Source organism: Schistocerca gregaria, chromosome 1 (assembly GCF_023897955.1).
Source record: "Schistocerca gregaria isolate iqSchGreg1 chromosome 1, iqSchGreg1.2, whole genome shotgun sequence".
Classification (NCBI taxonomy): domain Eukaryota; kingdom Metazoa; phylum Arthropoda; class Insecta; order Orthoptera; family Acrididae; genus Schistocerca; species Schistocerca gregaria.
In genome coordinates, this window is record NC_064920.1 from 940,028,621 (window position 1) to 940,047,114 (window position 18,494).

The 18,494-nt window shown below is 39.3% G+C and overlaps 1 protein-coding gene across 2 annotated transcripts in view; it reads left to right on the top strand.

Annotated features, from left to right (window-relative positions):
- The window catches only part of LOC126275539 (TBC1 domain family member 13), a 180,235-nt gene that overhangs the window by 62,316 nt on the left and 99,425 nt on the right, over nucleotides 1–18,494 (top strand). For both annotated transcript variants that reach the window (XR_007550600.1, XM_049977206.1), the window contains exon 7: nucleotides 14,626–14,827. Coding sequence is in view for 1 of the 2 variants with exons in the window: in XM_049977206.1 (XP_049833163.1) it covers nucleotides 14,626–14,827 (202 nt within the window). In the remaining variant the exon portion in view is untranslated. The remainder of the gene's footprint in view (nucleotides 1–14,625; nucleotides 14,828–18,494) is intronic.

Below are 18,494 nucleotides of genomic sequence, written 5' to 3' on the forward strand. Positions count from 1 at the left end.
AGTGCAACTGTGACTGGTTATAGTTTGTGGCTCAAACATCTGCTTAGTGGCTCCAACAGTGTGTATAAATGACATCCCAGTGACTATTTGGGTGTCTGGCGCTGAAGAGATGCAGCACTAGTTTGCACATTGCAGCATAAATGGCTCGTTACTAGAGTCTTGCCACATTTTGATGTGATGTGTAGCAATTTCTACATGTTGTCTGTGTCATCACCTTCAGGACAGTAATTGGAATACCATGTCCTGAATTCCCTAGAAGTCATGGTGTGCCATAACAGCAGGAAACCTCCTCACCTGCTGGATGACCTGAGGAGGGTCATTGTCAAAGAGTTGGAAAGGCTTGAACAGCAATATCTTGACCACCCTGTGGGCAATATGCAAAATAGAAATGCTTTGTGAACTTAAATGAATCCTTGGTAGAAAGACTGCAAAGTTCTGCAAAATCTGTGTTGGATAAATATAGAGAACGTGTATTCAAAGAAGGGCATATCACTGTTATGCTGTCACCAATGTATATCTTGCATAAGGATAATCAAAATAAGACTAAGAGAAACTAGGGTGCATGCAGAGGTATATAGACAGTCATTTTTCCTTATTGTAAACACAAATGGAATAGGAAAGAAAATCGATAATATTGGTATATGTATCCTCTGATGTACATTGTATGGAGGCTTGTGGAGGATATATGTAGATGTTGTGAAGTGAAAGATTGTGAGAATGATGAAAAATGCCAACACTCGAAAATCATGAAACCATTATTTAAAGAACTTAAGATCCTACACATACCATGTGTCTATATGCTTGAGGTTGTCATGTATGTAAAAAGGAGCTTGCTAAAGAAGGAAAATGTGTTTATTCAAAATAAAACTCTACATGAACACCATACAAGGTCAAATTGTAATGTACACAGAAATCATTGTTATATCACCATGTGCAAGAAAGGTGTACGTCATTCAGGATCACAGTTGTTTAGTAGGCTGCCAAGTCACTTAAAGACCATTAACAAACTGCATATCTTGAAAAAATATGGAACTATATCTTCCGGAAAACTTTTTACTAAGAATCACAGTATCTTGAAAACTGAATTTGTAAATATAATGCACATCTGATGCCAAGACTTCTGTCATGGAAGATATGTACATACAAATATTGTAAAAATGCAAAAGTGCCAATTTGTATTAAGTGTTTTGTATTGTATTGAATTGTTGTTGTTGTTGTTGTTGTTGTTGTTGTTGTTGTTGTGGTCTTCAGTCCTGAGACTGGTTTGATGCCGCTCTTCATGCTACTCTATCCTGTGCAAGCTTCTTCATCTCCCAGTACTTACTGCAGCCCACATCCTTCTGAATCTGCTTAGTGTATTCATCTCTTGGTCTCCCTATACGATTTTTACCCTCCACGCTACCCTCCAGTACCAAATTGGTGATCCCTTGATGCCTCAGAACATGTCCTACCAACTGATCCCTTCTCCTAGTCAAGTTGTGCCACAATCTCCTCTTCTTCCGAATTCTATTCAATTCCTCCTGTATTGCATTGTATTATATGTTAAACATATCCCACTTAACAAAAGAAAATTATGTAAGATGTCCATGTAAAGAATTTTCTCTGTTGTAATTATGCTTGTACAAACATCATAGTAAATGACCCAAGGAAATAATATTCAATGTAACAATGTTTGAATTAATGAAAGTTTGTCCAACATCTAGGGTACAAGATACGCACCTCAAAGATTTCAGGATGTAAATAAATAAGTAAACTATCTAATTAAAAGTGCTTTGAGAAATAAACACAACACCAAATGGCAACTTTGTAATGCTTAGGGATTCTAACACATTACTGGTAAGTGAGAGAGTAGTTTGATGTGTAGAAACACCATATTGAAAACCAAACTCTCTACTGTTAATGATATTCAGGTTTCCAAAGTTTGTCAGTATCCTATTATACATATCTTTCTGAAAAACTTTAGAACACATCATGAAATGTGAGGTAGGTTACAGCTTAAAAGACACAAATAACATCCTAACTTTTGTAAAGAGTAACAGCATATTTCAGTCTTCCAGAGAAACTCATTATTGCAGGGGGTGTAATACATATGAGCCAAAACTTGGGACATTTCATTTCAGCAATTCATCAACAGCTTGCTGCAAACATGATGTACAGCAGCAGGAGTTTCAGTTTTCAATGAGAGAGTGATTTTTGATTTCACTAACAGTTAAAGGGATGAATTTACTTGGTTGCACAGTTCAAAGAAATTACACTTCAGTATATCTGCAGTTTTGCTTGAAGAACTGTTGTAGTAACTTACTTGGACAGTGTTTGCTTGCTGTGCTGCAAGCACTAACAGTTTTTTAATTAAAATTTCATGTATAGAATAGAAGGAGTTGACAAGAAAAATTGATTTCAGTTTAGATTTAACATCTGGTCTTGTACCTGTTGGACATTTTATTTTGTAGATGTTTTCTGTGGTCACATATTGAGCACTTTGTGAACCACTGACAGCTTTAGTTCTAAATATTGAAGATCATTTTTCTTCTAGTAATGTAGCTAAATGCATTTCTGTTCTTTTCAGATTGTGTTTCATTAGCAAACATGTACAGTGAAGGTTCTATTAAAATGCCTAATTCTGTGAAATAACACCTACAAGACAACAATGGGCAAACAACACATACGGCTCTCAATTATTGCTTTTTGCTGCTAATATGTCAGATTTTTCCTATGTTGTGAACTATTTATATTTGAATTTCATTCTGTTTTCCCTCCTCCTCTTTCTTATTCCCTCTTTTCCTTAATGTTCTATTTTAAAGGGGAAAGAGAAGTCCCACAGGTGAAACAGGCTTTAGATTTTTTAAATTCTGTTGGTTCTAATATGCATCTCTCTCTCTCTCTCTCTCTCTCTCTCTCTCTCTCTCTCTCACACACACACACACACACACACACACACACATTCACACGAACAATCACACCTCATGCACATATGCCCACTATCTCAAGCCAGAATGCAACTGTGTCACACTGAACAGAAGCATAAATGTGGAGTGAAGTGGGGAAGGGGGGATGGTAGCAGGATGTGGCTGGGAGGGAGATAACTCAGCACTGCTTAGCGTAGCGCGTAGGGGCCAGACGGTGGCCAGCAAAGATATCAGGCACAGCCTCAGGAGGCTATGGGGGAGGATGGGAGATGTGGGATGAGGAGGAGAGGAGCAGAGAAGAAGAAAAGACCAGTGGGTGTGTTGGCAGAGAGCAGTGCACAATGAAAGTGAGGGGATGTGAATTGGGAGTAGGTGATAGGGCAGAGGGTGCAGAAACTGTTGCATTGAGGATGTGTGGACAGTAGTTTTGTGTAGCTTGATTTCAGGAGCAGTGAATGTGTTGTAACGATAACACACACCTGTGCAGTTCAAAAGAGCAGGTGGTGGAGGGAAGGATCCAGATTGAGATCAAGCATGCTGTTTTCAGCTGCTTGTTGCATTACAGGGCAGTAGACTTTGCTCTTGGCCATAATGTCCCTGTGGCCATTCACCCTGATGGATAGCTGTTTCGTAGTCACGTCAATATAAAAAGCTACGCAATGATTGTAGCAGAATTGGTATATGACATGGCTGCTTTCACAGGTGGCCCATCTGCTGACGGGGTAGGACAGGACTGGAATAGGAAGAGCTGGGTGGGTAGACTGGGCAGGTCTTACACCTGAGTCTGCCTCGTGGATATGAACCGTGTGGCAAGGCATTGGGATTGGGAGTAGCACAGCGATGGACTAGGATGCTGTGGAGGTTGCATGGGTGATGGAAAACCTCTTTAGGAGGGGTGAGAAGGATCTCGGTTAGAATGTCCCTCATTTAAGGGTGTGATGATAGATAAACAAAGCCCTGATTAAGGATGTGGAGCTAGTTCTTGGAGTGGTTGGAGGATTGGGGGCTTGTTGGGATATGGCGTTAGAAATCTTTTTTGTGAACTAGGTCTGGAGGATAGTGCCTATTTGTGTGATCTTCAGCCTACTGGACAGTGGAGTTCTTGTCACTACAGATACACCATCCCTGGGCAACCAGGCTTTATGGGACGAATTTTTTGGTGTGAAAGGGATGGCAGTTGTCAAAATGCAGGTACTGTTGGAGTTGGTAGGTTTAATGTGGTTAGATGTGTGGATGGAGCCATCAGATGAGAGGAGTTCAATGTCCAGGAAGGTGCCATGCTAAATTGGAGGAGAAGTAGTTGTGTGTAAGGATAAATTTAGTAATATGTATGAGGAATGATGTAGTGGGGTTACAGTCTGAAGGACGTTGCACGAGGTACTGTTCAGTAGTGGCAAGAATGTGGGCATAAGGAATGTTGGTGTATGGGGAAATGGCATCATGACAAGTAGAGATCCAAGAGGTAAAGGGCTGGGGATGATGGAGATTAAGTGAAGGAAGTGGTTGGTATGTTTGACAAGGGATGCTAGATTTCAGGCTCTTGGTAGGAGGCATTGGTCAGTGAGAGCCGATATTCTTTCAGTGGTTGCACAATAACCAGCTACAGTGGGATGTCCAGGATTGTTGGGTTTTGTGGACTTCAGGGAGTATGTCGTAGTGTGAAGAGGGAAACAGATTCTGGGTAGAGGTTCTGGAAAGGGCGCAAGATTTCAAGCAGGGATTAGAGATTGTGTTGGAACCCTGAGATTGGTTTACTCCAGCATAGTCTATAGATGAAGGAGTCAGCCTCAAGGCTCTATCACACTCCAGCATATTGACAGCTGCTATCCCTTCCACATCAGAACATCCCTACAACACAGCCTGGCCACTTTGGGGATGGCAAATCTGCAGTGACAATAATTGCATTTTCCAGTATGCTGAAAGTCTTACAAAGGCCTTCACAGAGAGGCACTATCCCCCCGCACCTAGTTCACTAATAGATTTCCTATGCCATAACACTTCACATCCCCAACCCTCCCATCAACTGCAAGAACTAGCTATAATAGAACACCCCCTTCATCACCCTACACCTTGCCAGACTAGAACAACTGAACCACATGTTTTGTCAGGTCTTTGATTATCCATCATTGAGTCTGAAATGGAGGACATACTCCCCAAGATCCTTCCCATCCCTCCAAAAGTGGTGTTGTGTTGGCCACCCAATATCATAGTCCATCCCACTGCCACTCTCAATCCCATCCCCCTATAAGACCCAGCTGCAAGACCTGTCCAGTCCACTCTTAGTCCACAGGGTTATCCTACTCCATCAGAGGCTGGGCCTTGTAAAGCTTTTTGGTCCTGCTCACTTCGAAAAAGTGGTTGTTGTTTTCTGTAAACATGTTGGCTCTCTCTAGGGACGATTTCACATAGCATCTTGCCAATACTAGCTTTATGTGATATTTGTTCACTTAATGCAGCTGGTTGGGCTAAATAAAAGTCACTGTTTTTAAACATATTACTTTATTCCAGTTAAGTGGTCACATCCACAACCCACTGCTGCCCAACAGTAAAGACCCCAGGCAGCCTGTGTCTGGGCCCCTCTTCACTTGGGCTGCTTCTGCCACATTCTGACACATAAAGTAGTCCATCCAAAATAACAAAGATTTCTACAACTTTCCCACATTCTGGCATTCTAAAACTATTTTCTATGGCTAAATGTCGCTGTTCTTGAGCAAATATAACTATTGTCTTTTAATTCTGTGGAAAATTCTTATAGGACATATGGCACTTGGATACATTATGTAAGCATACTGATTTCCTGCAAAAGTAACCAACGTGTGGAAATACTGTCTTTGCATTAATTCAAAGAGCCTCTATGATGTTGCCTGCCACTAGTCATCGATGTTATAGTAGTGTTATAGTGGTGTTATAATAACCCCCGACCCCACCCCCTCCCCAGAGATTTTGGCCAAATCACAAATGAAGAACAAAATTTCTTAACGATTAGTCTGAGCGACATGAAATTTGAAAAGGCTATTTACTTTTAGTTCAAGACAATACTTAAATGATCCTGTTGTATGTAAACATATATTCGCAGAGGGCATTCCAGCACTAAATAAATAAAAAGTAAACAATACATAAAACTATAAGTGACAAATAGAATTCCAGTATTTACAAAATATACAGGTAATATTACCTATGTGCCAGTAATGTGGAAGATGGTTAAAATTACTTTCCATTCCGTGTTAAATATAAACATCCAAATGTGAACTTTACACCAATGAAGCACATTTTGCACTCTCTTGTGTACTCTGCTTCCAGTTTCATTATCCACAGCACAAACTTTCAACACTCACTGATACATTAGGTTTCATCAGTCTTGTCTCTTGCAACCGTTGAGTCAGTATGTCCAATCCAGAGTCCTTTAGACAGGCACAATAAAATAACACACAAACACACACACAAAATTACGAGCTTTCGCAACCGGCGGTTGCTTCGTCAGGACGACACACACAGAAGGAGAAGGAAAGACGAAAGGATGTGGGTTTCAAGGGAGACGGTAAGGAGTCATTCCAATCCCGGGAGCAGAAAGACTTACCTTAGGGGGAAAAAAGGAAAAAAAGGACAGGTGTACACTCGCGAGCGCACACACACGTATCGATCCGCACATATACAGGCCCAAGCAGACATATGTAAAGGCAAAGAATTTGGACAGAGATGTCAGTCGAGTCGGAAGTACAGAGGCTAAGATGTTGTTGAGTTACAGGTGAGGTATGAGCGGCAGCAACTTGAAATTAGCGGAGGTTGAGGCCTGGTGGGTAACGGGAAGAGAGGATGTGTTGAAGGGCAAGTTCCCATCTCCGGAGTTCTGATAGGTTGGTGTTGGGGGGAAGTATCCAGATAACCCGGACGGTGTAACACTGTGCCAAGATGTGCTGGCCATGCACCAAGGCATGTTTAGCCACAGGGTGATCCTCATTACCATCAGACACTGTGTGCCTGTGTCCATTCATGTGAATGGACAGTTTGTTGCTGGTCATTCCCACATAGAAAGCTTCACAGTGTAGGTAGGTCAGTTGGTAAATCACGTGCGTGCTTTCACACGTGGCCCTACCTTTGATCGTGTATACCTCTGTCCAAATTCTTTGTCTTTACATATGTCTGCTTGTGTCTTATATGTGCGGATGGATATGTGTGTGTGCGCGACTGTATACCTGTCCTTTTTTCCCCTTAAGGTAAGTCTTTCCAGTCCCGGGATGGGAATGACTCCTTACCCTCTCCCTTAAAACGCACATCCTTTCGTCGTTCCCTCTCCTTCCCTCTTTCCTGATAAAGCAACCGTTGGTTACGAAAGCTTGAATTTTGTGTGTTTGTTTGTGTATCTATCAACATACCAACGCTTTTGTTTGGTAAATCACATCATCTTTGTTTTTAGATAAATATACAATATCTTAGAAGTAAGCTCAGTGTTTTGCAGAATTTTGTTAATTCTCATTCACCTCATGTAGTTGTGTTAAACGAGCATGGACTAAAATCTGAGGAAATTATTTACTTTAAACTAAATGGCCATTTCCTAGGAAATAGCTACTATAGACAGCATCTGAAACGTGGAGGTGTAGCAGTATTTGTTAGAGAGCAGCCCTAAGTAAATAAATTAAACCACCTAGATCTGTATAATAATGAAGGCCTGACTGAAGTGACAGACGTTGAACTCCATATCAAAGGTTGCGGAAAGGGCACGATGAAACAGAAAATTATTGGGATTTATCGTCCACCAAAATCAGAGATAGGGCATTTCATAGACATTTTTAGTAGAATAGTGGGACACCGTGACCCAAACGAGGTAACAATACTTGGGGGCTTCAGTATAGAGCAGGCTAATAGATACCCTTAACTGCTATAATCTCATGAGTGCAGTAAATTCAGATACAAGAGGAACTCAGTCTACTTCTAGTAGAATAGACTACATAATACTAAGTAAAGAGGTAAAAGATAGTATTAGATGCTGGAATGTGGACTGCCACTACTCAAACCACAAATGTCAATTTGTAGACTATGAACACAGAAGTACACAAGAAAGGACTCAGGTCGTAGAACATAAAAGGATGGTTAAAGAGAAAAACATTGATGCTTCTAAAGGTAATCTATAATCTGAGGATGAGCACTAATTCTTGAGAAAAAGGGCCCAAGTACAAATGGGCCAACTTTTATGATATTATTTTACAATATTTTATATTTTTGCTGCCTAGGGAAAGAAATTAAGAAAGTAGTGGCTCACAACCAAAATGTAAAAAACACCAGACTGACTCTTCCAGCTTACATGATTAAACTCAGGCAAAATATCGAGGATCTAAGTGTGCTACATAAGTAAACTAAACTGCACGTATTTAAGGATAAGTATTATCAAACTAAAAAACAATTTCAGGAACAGCTCTCAAATTTAAGAAAACATATCCTACATAAGGAAATAGCTCAGTCATCAAGTATAGGGAAGACTTCGTGGAATATAATAATTAGATATCGCAAAGCCACCCCTAAGTTAGATGCTCAGATTGACAGAATCCAGCATGAAGGAAACCATATTAATGATCCAGATAAAATCTGCAATATATTTAATGAATATTTTATATCTTCAGCTGTGAATCCAGTTAATAACACAGCTCTGACTTGGATTGTAAAGCCTTACCCTAGGCTGGAAACTGCTTTTGAATTTAAGGAAGTGAGTGAGTGTAGAGGAAATAGAAAAAATAACAAATAACTTAAAGAATAAAACCTCATCTGACTGGGATGGACTGAGTAGTATTATAATTAAAAATGCAATAAGGAATTAGTTGGAATAATTACCCATATGATCAACAGTAGTATCAGGGAGCACACATTTCCAAATATATTGAAGAAAAGTACAGTTAAACATGTGCATAAAAAAAGGATTGAAAGAAGAGCTATCAAACTTTATGCCCATATCACTAATACCAATTTTCAGTAAAATATTTGAAATTGTTTAGTTGACACAACTTATTGATTATTTCGCAAAGAATAATTTACTAGCAGAAACACAGCATGGCTTCAGAAAGCATCACTGTACCATTACGGCAATTACCGAATTTCTCCACAAGCTGTATTATGCCCTGGATGAGGGAATGCAGACAGCAGGGATATCTCTAGACCTTACTAAAGCATTTGACTCAGTGAACCATGAGCTACTACTAAGCAAACTGGAAAATTACAATATAAATGCCACATCCATACAACTTCTGACCACTTATCTAACCAATCATAAGCAGTGTACAAAGCTGAGTTATGAAATTAATGGTCAGATCAAACATTCCAATCCAGCTATAAAACAGTGAAACAAGGTGTACATTAATGATTTAGAAGCACCTCTGTACTCCCAGCTAGTAAGTTATGCAGATGATACCTTGCTTTTGTTCTTTTGCCAAACAAACTAATGACTTAACATTGACTGCAACTGATGGCTTAAGTCAAATAACTACTTACTTCCATGATCAAGGTCTAAAAGTCAGTATTAGCAAATCCCAGCTATTACCATTTAAACTTGGTAATTCATACCAAACCTGTATTGATAATATAAATGGCATCAAAAAAGTAGACACTGACAAATGTAAGTCTTTGGGGATATACTTAGGCAAAAATCTTAGATGGGTAGAACATATCAGTTTTTTATGCGATAAAATCAGCAGTTCACTGCACTTAATTAGCAAACTATCAAAATTAGTCTCTGAACAAACATTAAAAACTGCTTATTATGAGACAATATTTGCATATATTCATTATGGAATAGAGGTATGGTGATGTGCTGCTGATACACACTCGAACAGAATCCTAACACTGCAGAAAAGATGAATCAGGACCATGCAGCGACTAGGATGCAGAGATTCATGTAGAGAAACCTTTGTACAAAATAAATGTCAACAGTATACTCCTTGTATCTGTACAAATTAATAACATTCTTTGTGGAGCATAAAAATCATAAAGCTAAGTGCTCTGATGTGTGTACCCATAACACAAGACAAAAAGATTGCTTCTTCAGAAACAGAACTAAACTAAAGTCAACAGATCATAGTCCTTGGATAAATGGCCAGATATGGTTTAACAAACTGCCAAGTGCTGTAAGATGCCACAGAGGTAAAGTATTCAAAAGGAAATTAAAATCATTCTTAACACACAAATGTTTGTACTCACTGAATGAATACTGATATTAAAATGTAGCTATTCTTAAATGTAGGACTAACTATTTACTATTCTGAGGTGATTGTAATATATATTATTTTTGTAACAACATGCTGTAAATTCAAATACCTATATTACACTACTGGCCATGAAAATTGCTACACCAAGAAGAAATGCAGATGATAAATGGGTATTCATTGGACAAATATATTATACTAGAACTGGCATGTGATTATATTTTCACATAATTTGGGTCCATAGGCCTTGAGAAATCAGTGCCCCGAACAACCACCTCTGTCCGTAACAACGGCCTTGATACGCCTGGGCATTGAGTCAAACAGAGCTTGGATGGCGTGTACAAGTACAGCTGCCCATGACGTTTTGCCATTTGTGTACCCAGGTTCATCGCTAAGTACACCATCGCAGGCGCTCATGTCTGTGATGCAGCGTCAAGGGTAACCGCCGCCATGGTCTCCGAGCTGATGGTCCGTGCTGCTGCAAACGTCGTTGATCTGTTCGTGCAGATGGTTGTTGTCTTGCAAACGCCCCCATGTATTGACTCATGGATCGAGATATGGCTGCACAATCCATTATAGCCATGCAGATAAGATTCCTGTCATCTCAACTGCTAGTGAGTCGAGGCTGTTGGGACCCAGCACAGCGTTCCGTATTGCCCTCCTGAATCCACTGATTCCATATTTTGCTAACAGTCATTGGACCTCGACCAACTCGAGCAGCAATGTCGTGATACGATAAACGCAATCACGATAGGCTATGATCCGACCTTTATCAAAGTCTGAAATGTGATGGTACGCATTTCTCCTCCTTACACGAGGCATCACAACAATGTTTCACCAGGCAACGTCAGTCAACTGCTGTTTGTGTATGAGAAATCGGCTGGAAACTTTCCTCATGTCAGCATGTTGTAGGTATCACCACCGGCGCCAACATTGTGTGGATGCTCTGAAAAGCTAATCATTTGCATATCACAGCATCTTCTTCCTGTCGGTTAAATTTCGCGTCTATAACACGTCATCTTCGTGGTGTAGCAATTTTAATGGCCAGTAGTGTACGTAACAACTGTATGTTGCATTATGATGTACTGTACCAAATAATGCCAAGTGCATCACCCGTAAGTGGCTTCTTGTACATGTGAATTGCAAATTCCTACTGTTTGTACAAAAATTGTATAAAAATGCTATGATGTTTGCAGAAGTCACCAGTTGGTGACTGTATGCAAAAAAAGATAATAAATAAATAAAACGTTCATAGATAAACTGGATTTTTCTATCATTCTCCATTAAATTAAATGCTCACAGTACTCGATTAACACTCTCCTAATGTTGCACAGCAAATTCCAACAGAGATGTCAGTTTCTTGCTTTCACAGTTCTAACCCAAAAGCGATGCCAATTTAAGCAGCATTCAAGGTCTGTCAAAAATCTTCCCTACTTCTTTACTAGAATTGCTCTGTTGGATGCATTGTACAGGGAGCTACAAGTTGGGTAAATTAATTACTTGTACTAAACACCAAGTTGATGTCAATCTGATATACATAACACTCAGTTTGTAATGTAATTGAACTGATGAAAGAAATACCCACCACATGGGGTGGGACGAGAAAAGTGTGAAGGTTAAGGAACTGTGCAAGCTTTCACAGCCAGTGGCTCCTTCTTGTGGATCGGTTTAGGGAAAGGAATAGGGATGAACGAAAGGACTGCTGAGGTTTAGGAAACAGGGAGAATTCGGAAAAGTCATCCAGAACCCAGGGTCAGAGGAGACTTACTGGATGGAATGAGTAGGAAAGACTGAATCATTCTGGTTTCTCTGACATACATACTGCTCGATATACAGTGTAATAGGATCAATCTTTCCATCTCATCCCTTCTGATAAGTCTCATTTTCCTTCGCCCCTCTTCCTTCCTCTTCACACCTTCTGCCAGAAGAAGGAGCCACTGGAAGCTTGTATGTTCCCGTAACTTTAATATATGTTTTGTCCTACTGTCACTTGGGTACTAGAGTTTTAATCTGTTGAATTACATTATATTTTCAAAAAGTTATTATTGTCCCTTGCAGATGTTGTTCTTGTTGGCTGAAAATAACATTCTTTTCCATGTAGTTGACTATTTAGCAATTATCTTAAATAATGAGGAAGATGTGATTAATTATCAGTTATTTGAAGCAACTAATTGCTTTAGACTGCACAACTTGTAAAAAAGTATAAATGTAGATGTAGATGTAAAGTGTCACTCTTTTGCTTACATTGTCATCAATCAACTAATGGCATCATGGGTCAGCCTTGATGCAAAACACTTTTGTTATTTATTTGTTCCCAGATTAGTTTCCGTGGTAATATCACCATCGCCAGTGGGTTCTTGCATTCTAAAACATGCAGCAATAGTGTATTTATAAACAACATAAAACGTTATTTCATGTGTACTGTTTGGTTCTAGATATTGTTTTCTGTGAATAATTTCATAATACCTTATTTACTGTGTGTCACAGCATGGTTTTTACGATTGTTGCCACAGTTTGTGGCATATTTTCAGTGTTTTTTTGTTGCTGAGTTTCAAGCTACATATGTCATACATATGGCATAATTTCGAAATTCCTAGTCTTCAATTCAAGCAATGGCAGACCTAGTAGCACACAAAATCAAATTACCACCACCACCACATCATTAATGTTACATAATGTGTCCCAGACCAAACTCAAGTGGAGTTGACTTCATACAGTGCTAAATTCAGTATAAGATTTTTGACAGCATTTGTGCCGTCTTCAGCTTTTGCCACTTCAGCAATATGCTGGCAATTATTGCATAAAAATTTTACTTTTAAGGTAATTAAAAGCAGAATTTATGCAGAGATTTACATCTTGCTCTATGTCAGTGGCCAGTAACTATTTTTGTTAATGTTTGGTAAGTATTCTTTTTTTTGCGTTCGAACTGTGAGTGTATCACACTTTCTCATTATTGTCTCCAATGGCTCTTTCCGTGCAATTACGATGATCAGCCCTCACCCTTCTGCACTGGCAAGAGTGGGCAGCTTGCAGGGACTCGCTCCATTTGCTCACCGTTCTCCATTAAATAGAAAATACGTGGAGCTTAGGATGTGCCTGAAAAGGTCAGTGGCCCTCTTGTCAAGTTTGTGACCAACAAGTTCTAGTGACTGATATAGAGGCATTCTGGCAAAAAATGAAAGATTGAATGAGTCCTTCAGCCCAAACTTGTTGAGGTATTTCATAGTAACCATAAAACTGTGAATGTGATGTGGGCATTTACCTACATAAAAGGACTTCCTATCTCTCTCAGGTATTTCGTCAGCAGGTGTATGGGAGCTCTGATGTTGCTCACAATGGGGCGTAATGGCACCCCATCTTTGTGGACCTAGGGGGGTGCATAAAGTCTTGGTGGCACAGGCCCTTGTAGTGACAATTTCTTGATTACCCCTTCTAGTAACTGTGATACCTTGAGAAGTGACCTGATCATGTTCTCCACCTTCTTGCTTGATTGAGCACTGATCTTCCTGTAGGAGTGGTAAACCTGCATCTTCTCAGTATGGTCTCATGGAAGAGAACAATAGTTGCATTGCCTTTTCAGCAGGTAAGGTAACAATCTCAGGACACTCTCTAAGATTGTGGATGGCAGCCAGGATGGACAGAGCAACTACAATGATGCTACCACAGATGCTGATGCAAATGTCTCCATGACTGCCAACAACATATGCCCTCGGTTGTGGACTGCAGAGGAATGGCTTGCGTTGGGTGAGGATGTAAGTTGGCCATGCACACTCAGGAGCTCAGTTCGCCTGTGCACTGTTGACGGCAACATGTCTGATCACCGTAATAATTTGTCCCTTGGACACTCTAGACTGGCAATACATCCATGGACCATTTTATCATCAAATACCCCAGGAAAAAATTAAAGAATCATATTTTTTAAGTGTTTTTGATACAGTTCCAGATTTTTAAATGTGAATAAAAATGGTAGATGCCGTAGTATTTCCCCTTTCTGTTAATTCACATCTTCAGTGCTCATGCTCTAATTATACATTCTACTTTTTGGGTCTTATTTTTGTTCATGTATAATCTCTGATTTTTGTACATAATCCACACTAGTGAACTATGGCGCACTGACAGCAAAATTGAAGTGAAGAATGCTTTTTTTTTACATTTACATGCAGTAATATCCTGCCCATTGCTGTTGGAGGTTGTCTGTATTCTCTGACAGTGCTTCGTATGCATAGGAGACACATTGCTTGTCACTTAAGTTAGAAGTAGAATTGCTAATCTTCCTTTTTTAAATTGCATTGGAATATTGTATTTAGAGTCTTTGAGAAAGTTAAAACATTTCATTTTTCAATAAGGATATTTATGGATGCTTTTTATTCCATTTTTGAGGGCCTCATTTGTGATGTGACTCAGGAACTTATTTGTGTCCAACAGAGTATGAATTGCATTGCTTTTATTTTATAATTTACTAGTATTTGATTTCAGTAATTATTGTTTCAGTGATACTGAAAGTAAAGCTTGACACTCTTGTTTCTTTACAGAATTTGCAGAAGCTGACTGCTTTTTCTGCTTCACAAATTTAATGGGAGAAATAAGAGACTTCTTCATTAAATCCCTTGATGAAGCAGAATGTGGTATAAGTGGTATGATGGCACGCCTTGGTGAACAGCTTCGTAAGAGCGATCTGCAAGTGTGGCTCCGTCTCCAGCAGCTGGAATTGCGCCCACAATATTACAGTTTTAGGTATGCAGTTTTTTCACAAGTTTGTAACTGGGGGCATAGAGAGAGGTGGAGACTGAATGCAGGAAGTACACAAATTGTACTGCACCATAACTACGTAATGCCAAGTTTCATGTTAGGGCAATGAAATAATTCCGTGTCATTGCAATTTGAACCTGTATCCCCTGTTTTGTACAGGTCCTACACACTTTAACAGTATATTGTGTCATATCACATGAGTGTTTTGTAAGCAGTCTAATTTCTAGATTGATTTCATTTTCCAAGTTACCCACCAAGTGCACAATTTTAAATTTCTGAACATTTAAAGCAAGTTGTCATCCTGCACCTCTTTGAAATCTGACTCACTATTTGTGCTGCTTTTTCCGAATGGTACTTCATCTAGATGACTGTATCATCTAAAAAAAAGTCTAAGGTTACTATTATTATTGTCAGCCAAACGATTAATAACAAAATGAACAGCAAAAATCCCAGAACACTTTCTGTTGGAAGTTAATGGCTCTATGTCTTCCCTAGTAAGAAATCCTCAATCCAGTCACAAATTTTGCTTGATATCCCATATGATCATACCTTTGACAATAAGCATGGGTGTGTTACCGAGGCAAATGCTTTTTAGAAGTCAATAAATACTACATCTAACTGACTGCCTTGATCCATAGCTTTGAAGATATTGAGTTTGGTGTATACAAAATGTTTTGAATCCATATTGGTTTGCATGGAGGAGGTCATTCTTTTTAATAAACCTTATTTTGTTTGTTCTCAGAATATGTTCTAAGATTCTACAAGAGATGGATGTCAAAGACAGATGGAAGTTTTGGGTGACTGTCCAACTAGTTCATAGTTCACATTCAAAAACTGACCACAAAAATAGTTAAACATTAGAAATATACAACTTTGCATCATATTCATAAGCGTTCAGACATTGAATTTAATTGGGAAGAGTGGAAGATGGAAGACAAAATGTGGGCAATAACTATAAATGAGTATCAGCGTTACCTCACCAACTGGATTAACCTCACTGACTGGATTTGTGCTGTCCTTATAGGAAAGGAGTACATCCTAATTTGAGTAGTCATATGATATGAAGATAATGTAAATTTGTGTTTTAGACTCTGAATTTTTGTCATGTCTATATTTTTATTGGGAACTGTGTATAGTCTCTTCATGAAGTCAACAATGTAATGCCACGGAAACATGACATGTGCAGAATGCTAGTATCCTCGAATACCAGGAGACAGATCAGATGTCCATAGTGCAGTCTTCAGAATTGTGTTACAGATACTATGGTACTGGGCACTATGCACTGTAAAAATTCGCGGAAAATTATGAAAATATTTATATAGTTGGTGTTGGTGCTGTTCACCGATTTTTGATAAAAAAAGTTAGTTTATATTGAATAGTTAGCTTGAGCCCCCATGTGCTATGGCACGAAAACATATACGAGGGTCAGTCAAAAAGTAATGCCTCCTATTTTTTTTTCTACGTTTAATTGTCAGGAAATTTAAATGCAATTATGTAGGTTGAAAACCACAACATTGAGGATCATTTTGCCATTTTTCATTGTAATCTCCGCCCATCTCTACAGTTTTGGTCCATCTTTGAACAAGGGCATGTATCCCAGCACGGTAAAAATCACAGCTCTGCTTCCTAAGCCATTGGCGCACGGATGTTTTGACGGCCTCCTCATCTTCAAAATGAATCCCACGATGAGCTTCTTTTAGTGGCCCGAACAGATGGAAGTCTGATGGTGCCAGGTCAGGGCTGTATGGGGGATGAGGCAAAACTTCCCATCCAATTTTGACAATCTCGTCAGAGGTGTGACGACTGGTGTGTGGTCTTGCATTGTCATGCAAAAGAAGAACATCTGCCATTGATTTTGTTGGGCGAACTCGCTGAAGACGTGCTTTAAGTTTTTTGAGGGTTGTGACGTATTGAACAGAATTTATTGTGCATCCCTGCTCCAAAAAATCAACCAGAATCACACCCTCTGTATCCCAGAAAACTGTTGCCATAACTTTCCCTGCCGATCGCACAGTTTTGAATTTTTTCTTCCTCGGCGAGCTTGTGTGACGCCACTCCATTGACTGCCTCTTTGATTCGGGTTCAAAAAAATGCACCCATGTTTCGTCCCCGGTCACAATTTTTTTCAGAAACTCATCTCCCTCCAAACGGAAGCGCTGCAAGTGTTGGGAGGCTATTGTTTTCCTTGCCTCTTTATTCTGATCGGTTAACATTCTTGGAACCCACCGTGCACAAACTTTTGAGTACCCCAATTGTTTAATAATCGTGATCACACTGCCTTTACTAAGAGAAATAATGCGACACACTTCATCTGCAGTCACCCGACGGTCACCACGAATGATGTCATCAACTTGCTGAATGTTGTGTTGAGTCACTGCACTCACCGGCCTGCCGCTCCGCTTTTCGTCAGTCAACGGTGTTTGCCCTTCAGCTTCCTTACAACGACGAACCCATCGTCTAACAGTGCTGACATCCACTGTCACAACACCATACACCTTCTTCAGTCTTTCATGAATGCGTATGGGCGTTTCACCTTCTGCAGTCAAGAATTCAATCACACAACGCTGTCTCAAACGAACATCGATGTCGGCCATCTTACAAACTTCTGCTGTGCTGCCACCTGTTGACACAGAAAGTTACTACTGCAGTGGATTGCAGAAGAAGGTTTGAGGAATGGCGCAAAATTCAAATTTTTCACTTAACTTAATTTTTTTAAGTAGAAAAAAAATGGGAGGCATTACTTTTTGACCGACCCTCGTATATGTGTTACATTCAATACTCAGCTTAATTGAGTGGCCCCAGAGATGTGGCTGGTCTAAATGTTTGACTACATATTTCATCATAAGGTGCCAGCTTACACCTGTTGTAAACTCAATTTTCAAGCTGAAATAAAATATATATATTAAAAAACCAATGCAGGTAGGTATTGCGGTGAAATTTAAAATGTTGAGTCATGCTGATTTATAATTTGAACAAGTAGTTTATTTCTATTTTTCCACGAATAGTCTTCAGTGTATTGACTAATCTCTTAAAATGCAGTCTGAGAGGCTTTTATATAAGCACGGCCATTAATAACTGTTGCTACAACACTTCGCTATGAAATTTATATGTCACGATTACGTCATTCGACAGTGTGTTCACAGCTCACACAGTACGTTGTTGTCTGCTGTCCTAAACTGCTAAATTGCACTCAACTTGATCATTCTCGAACATCAATACATACATACTTGTCTCCAATCCTGGCTACCAACCCAATACCACCCCCAGATTGGTGGCAACTCCTGCTCTTAGCGTCGTTCTCGCTCCACTGCCCTAAGATGGCCAACCTATACATCTTCGAAACGACTGCCCAACTCAAAACAATGTTTGACAAAAAAAGTTATGAATATTCTAAAACTAAACACAATAACATATATGAAACATTGAAAAATATGGAAATTTTCTGGCGATAACAATTTACAATTAAATTTTTTTGTATCTGCCACTGTTTTTTCACGAATAATGTTTTTGTGGTGTGATTTTGGTTTTCCCAGATTTTTGATACTAAACATAATCAAACAAATAAAAATACATACTTAACTACTCACCTAACTTTAGAAATCTGCCACTAATTTTGTCTCTTTAAATTTATTTACTACCTACAACACAGTTT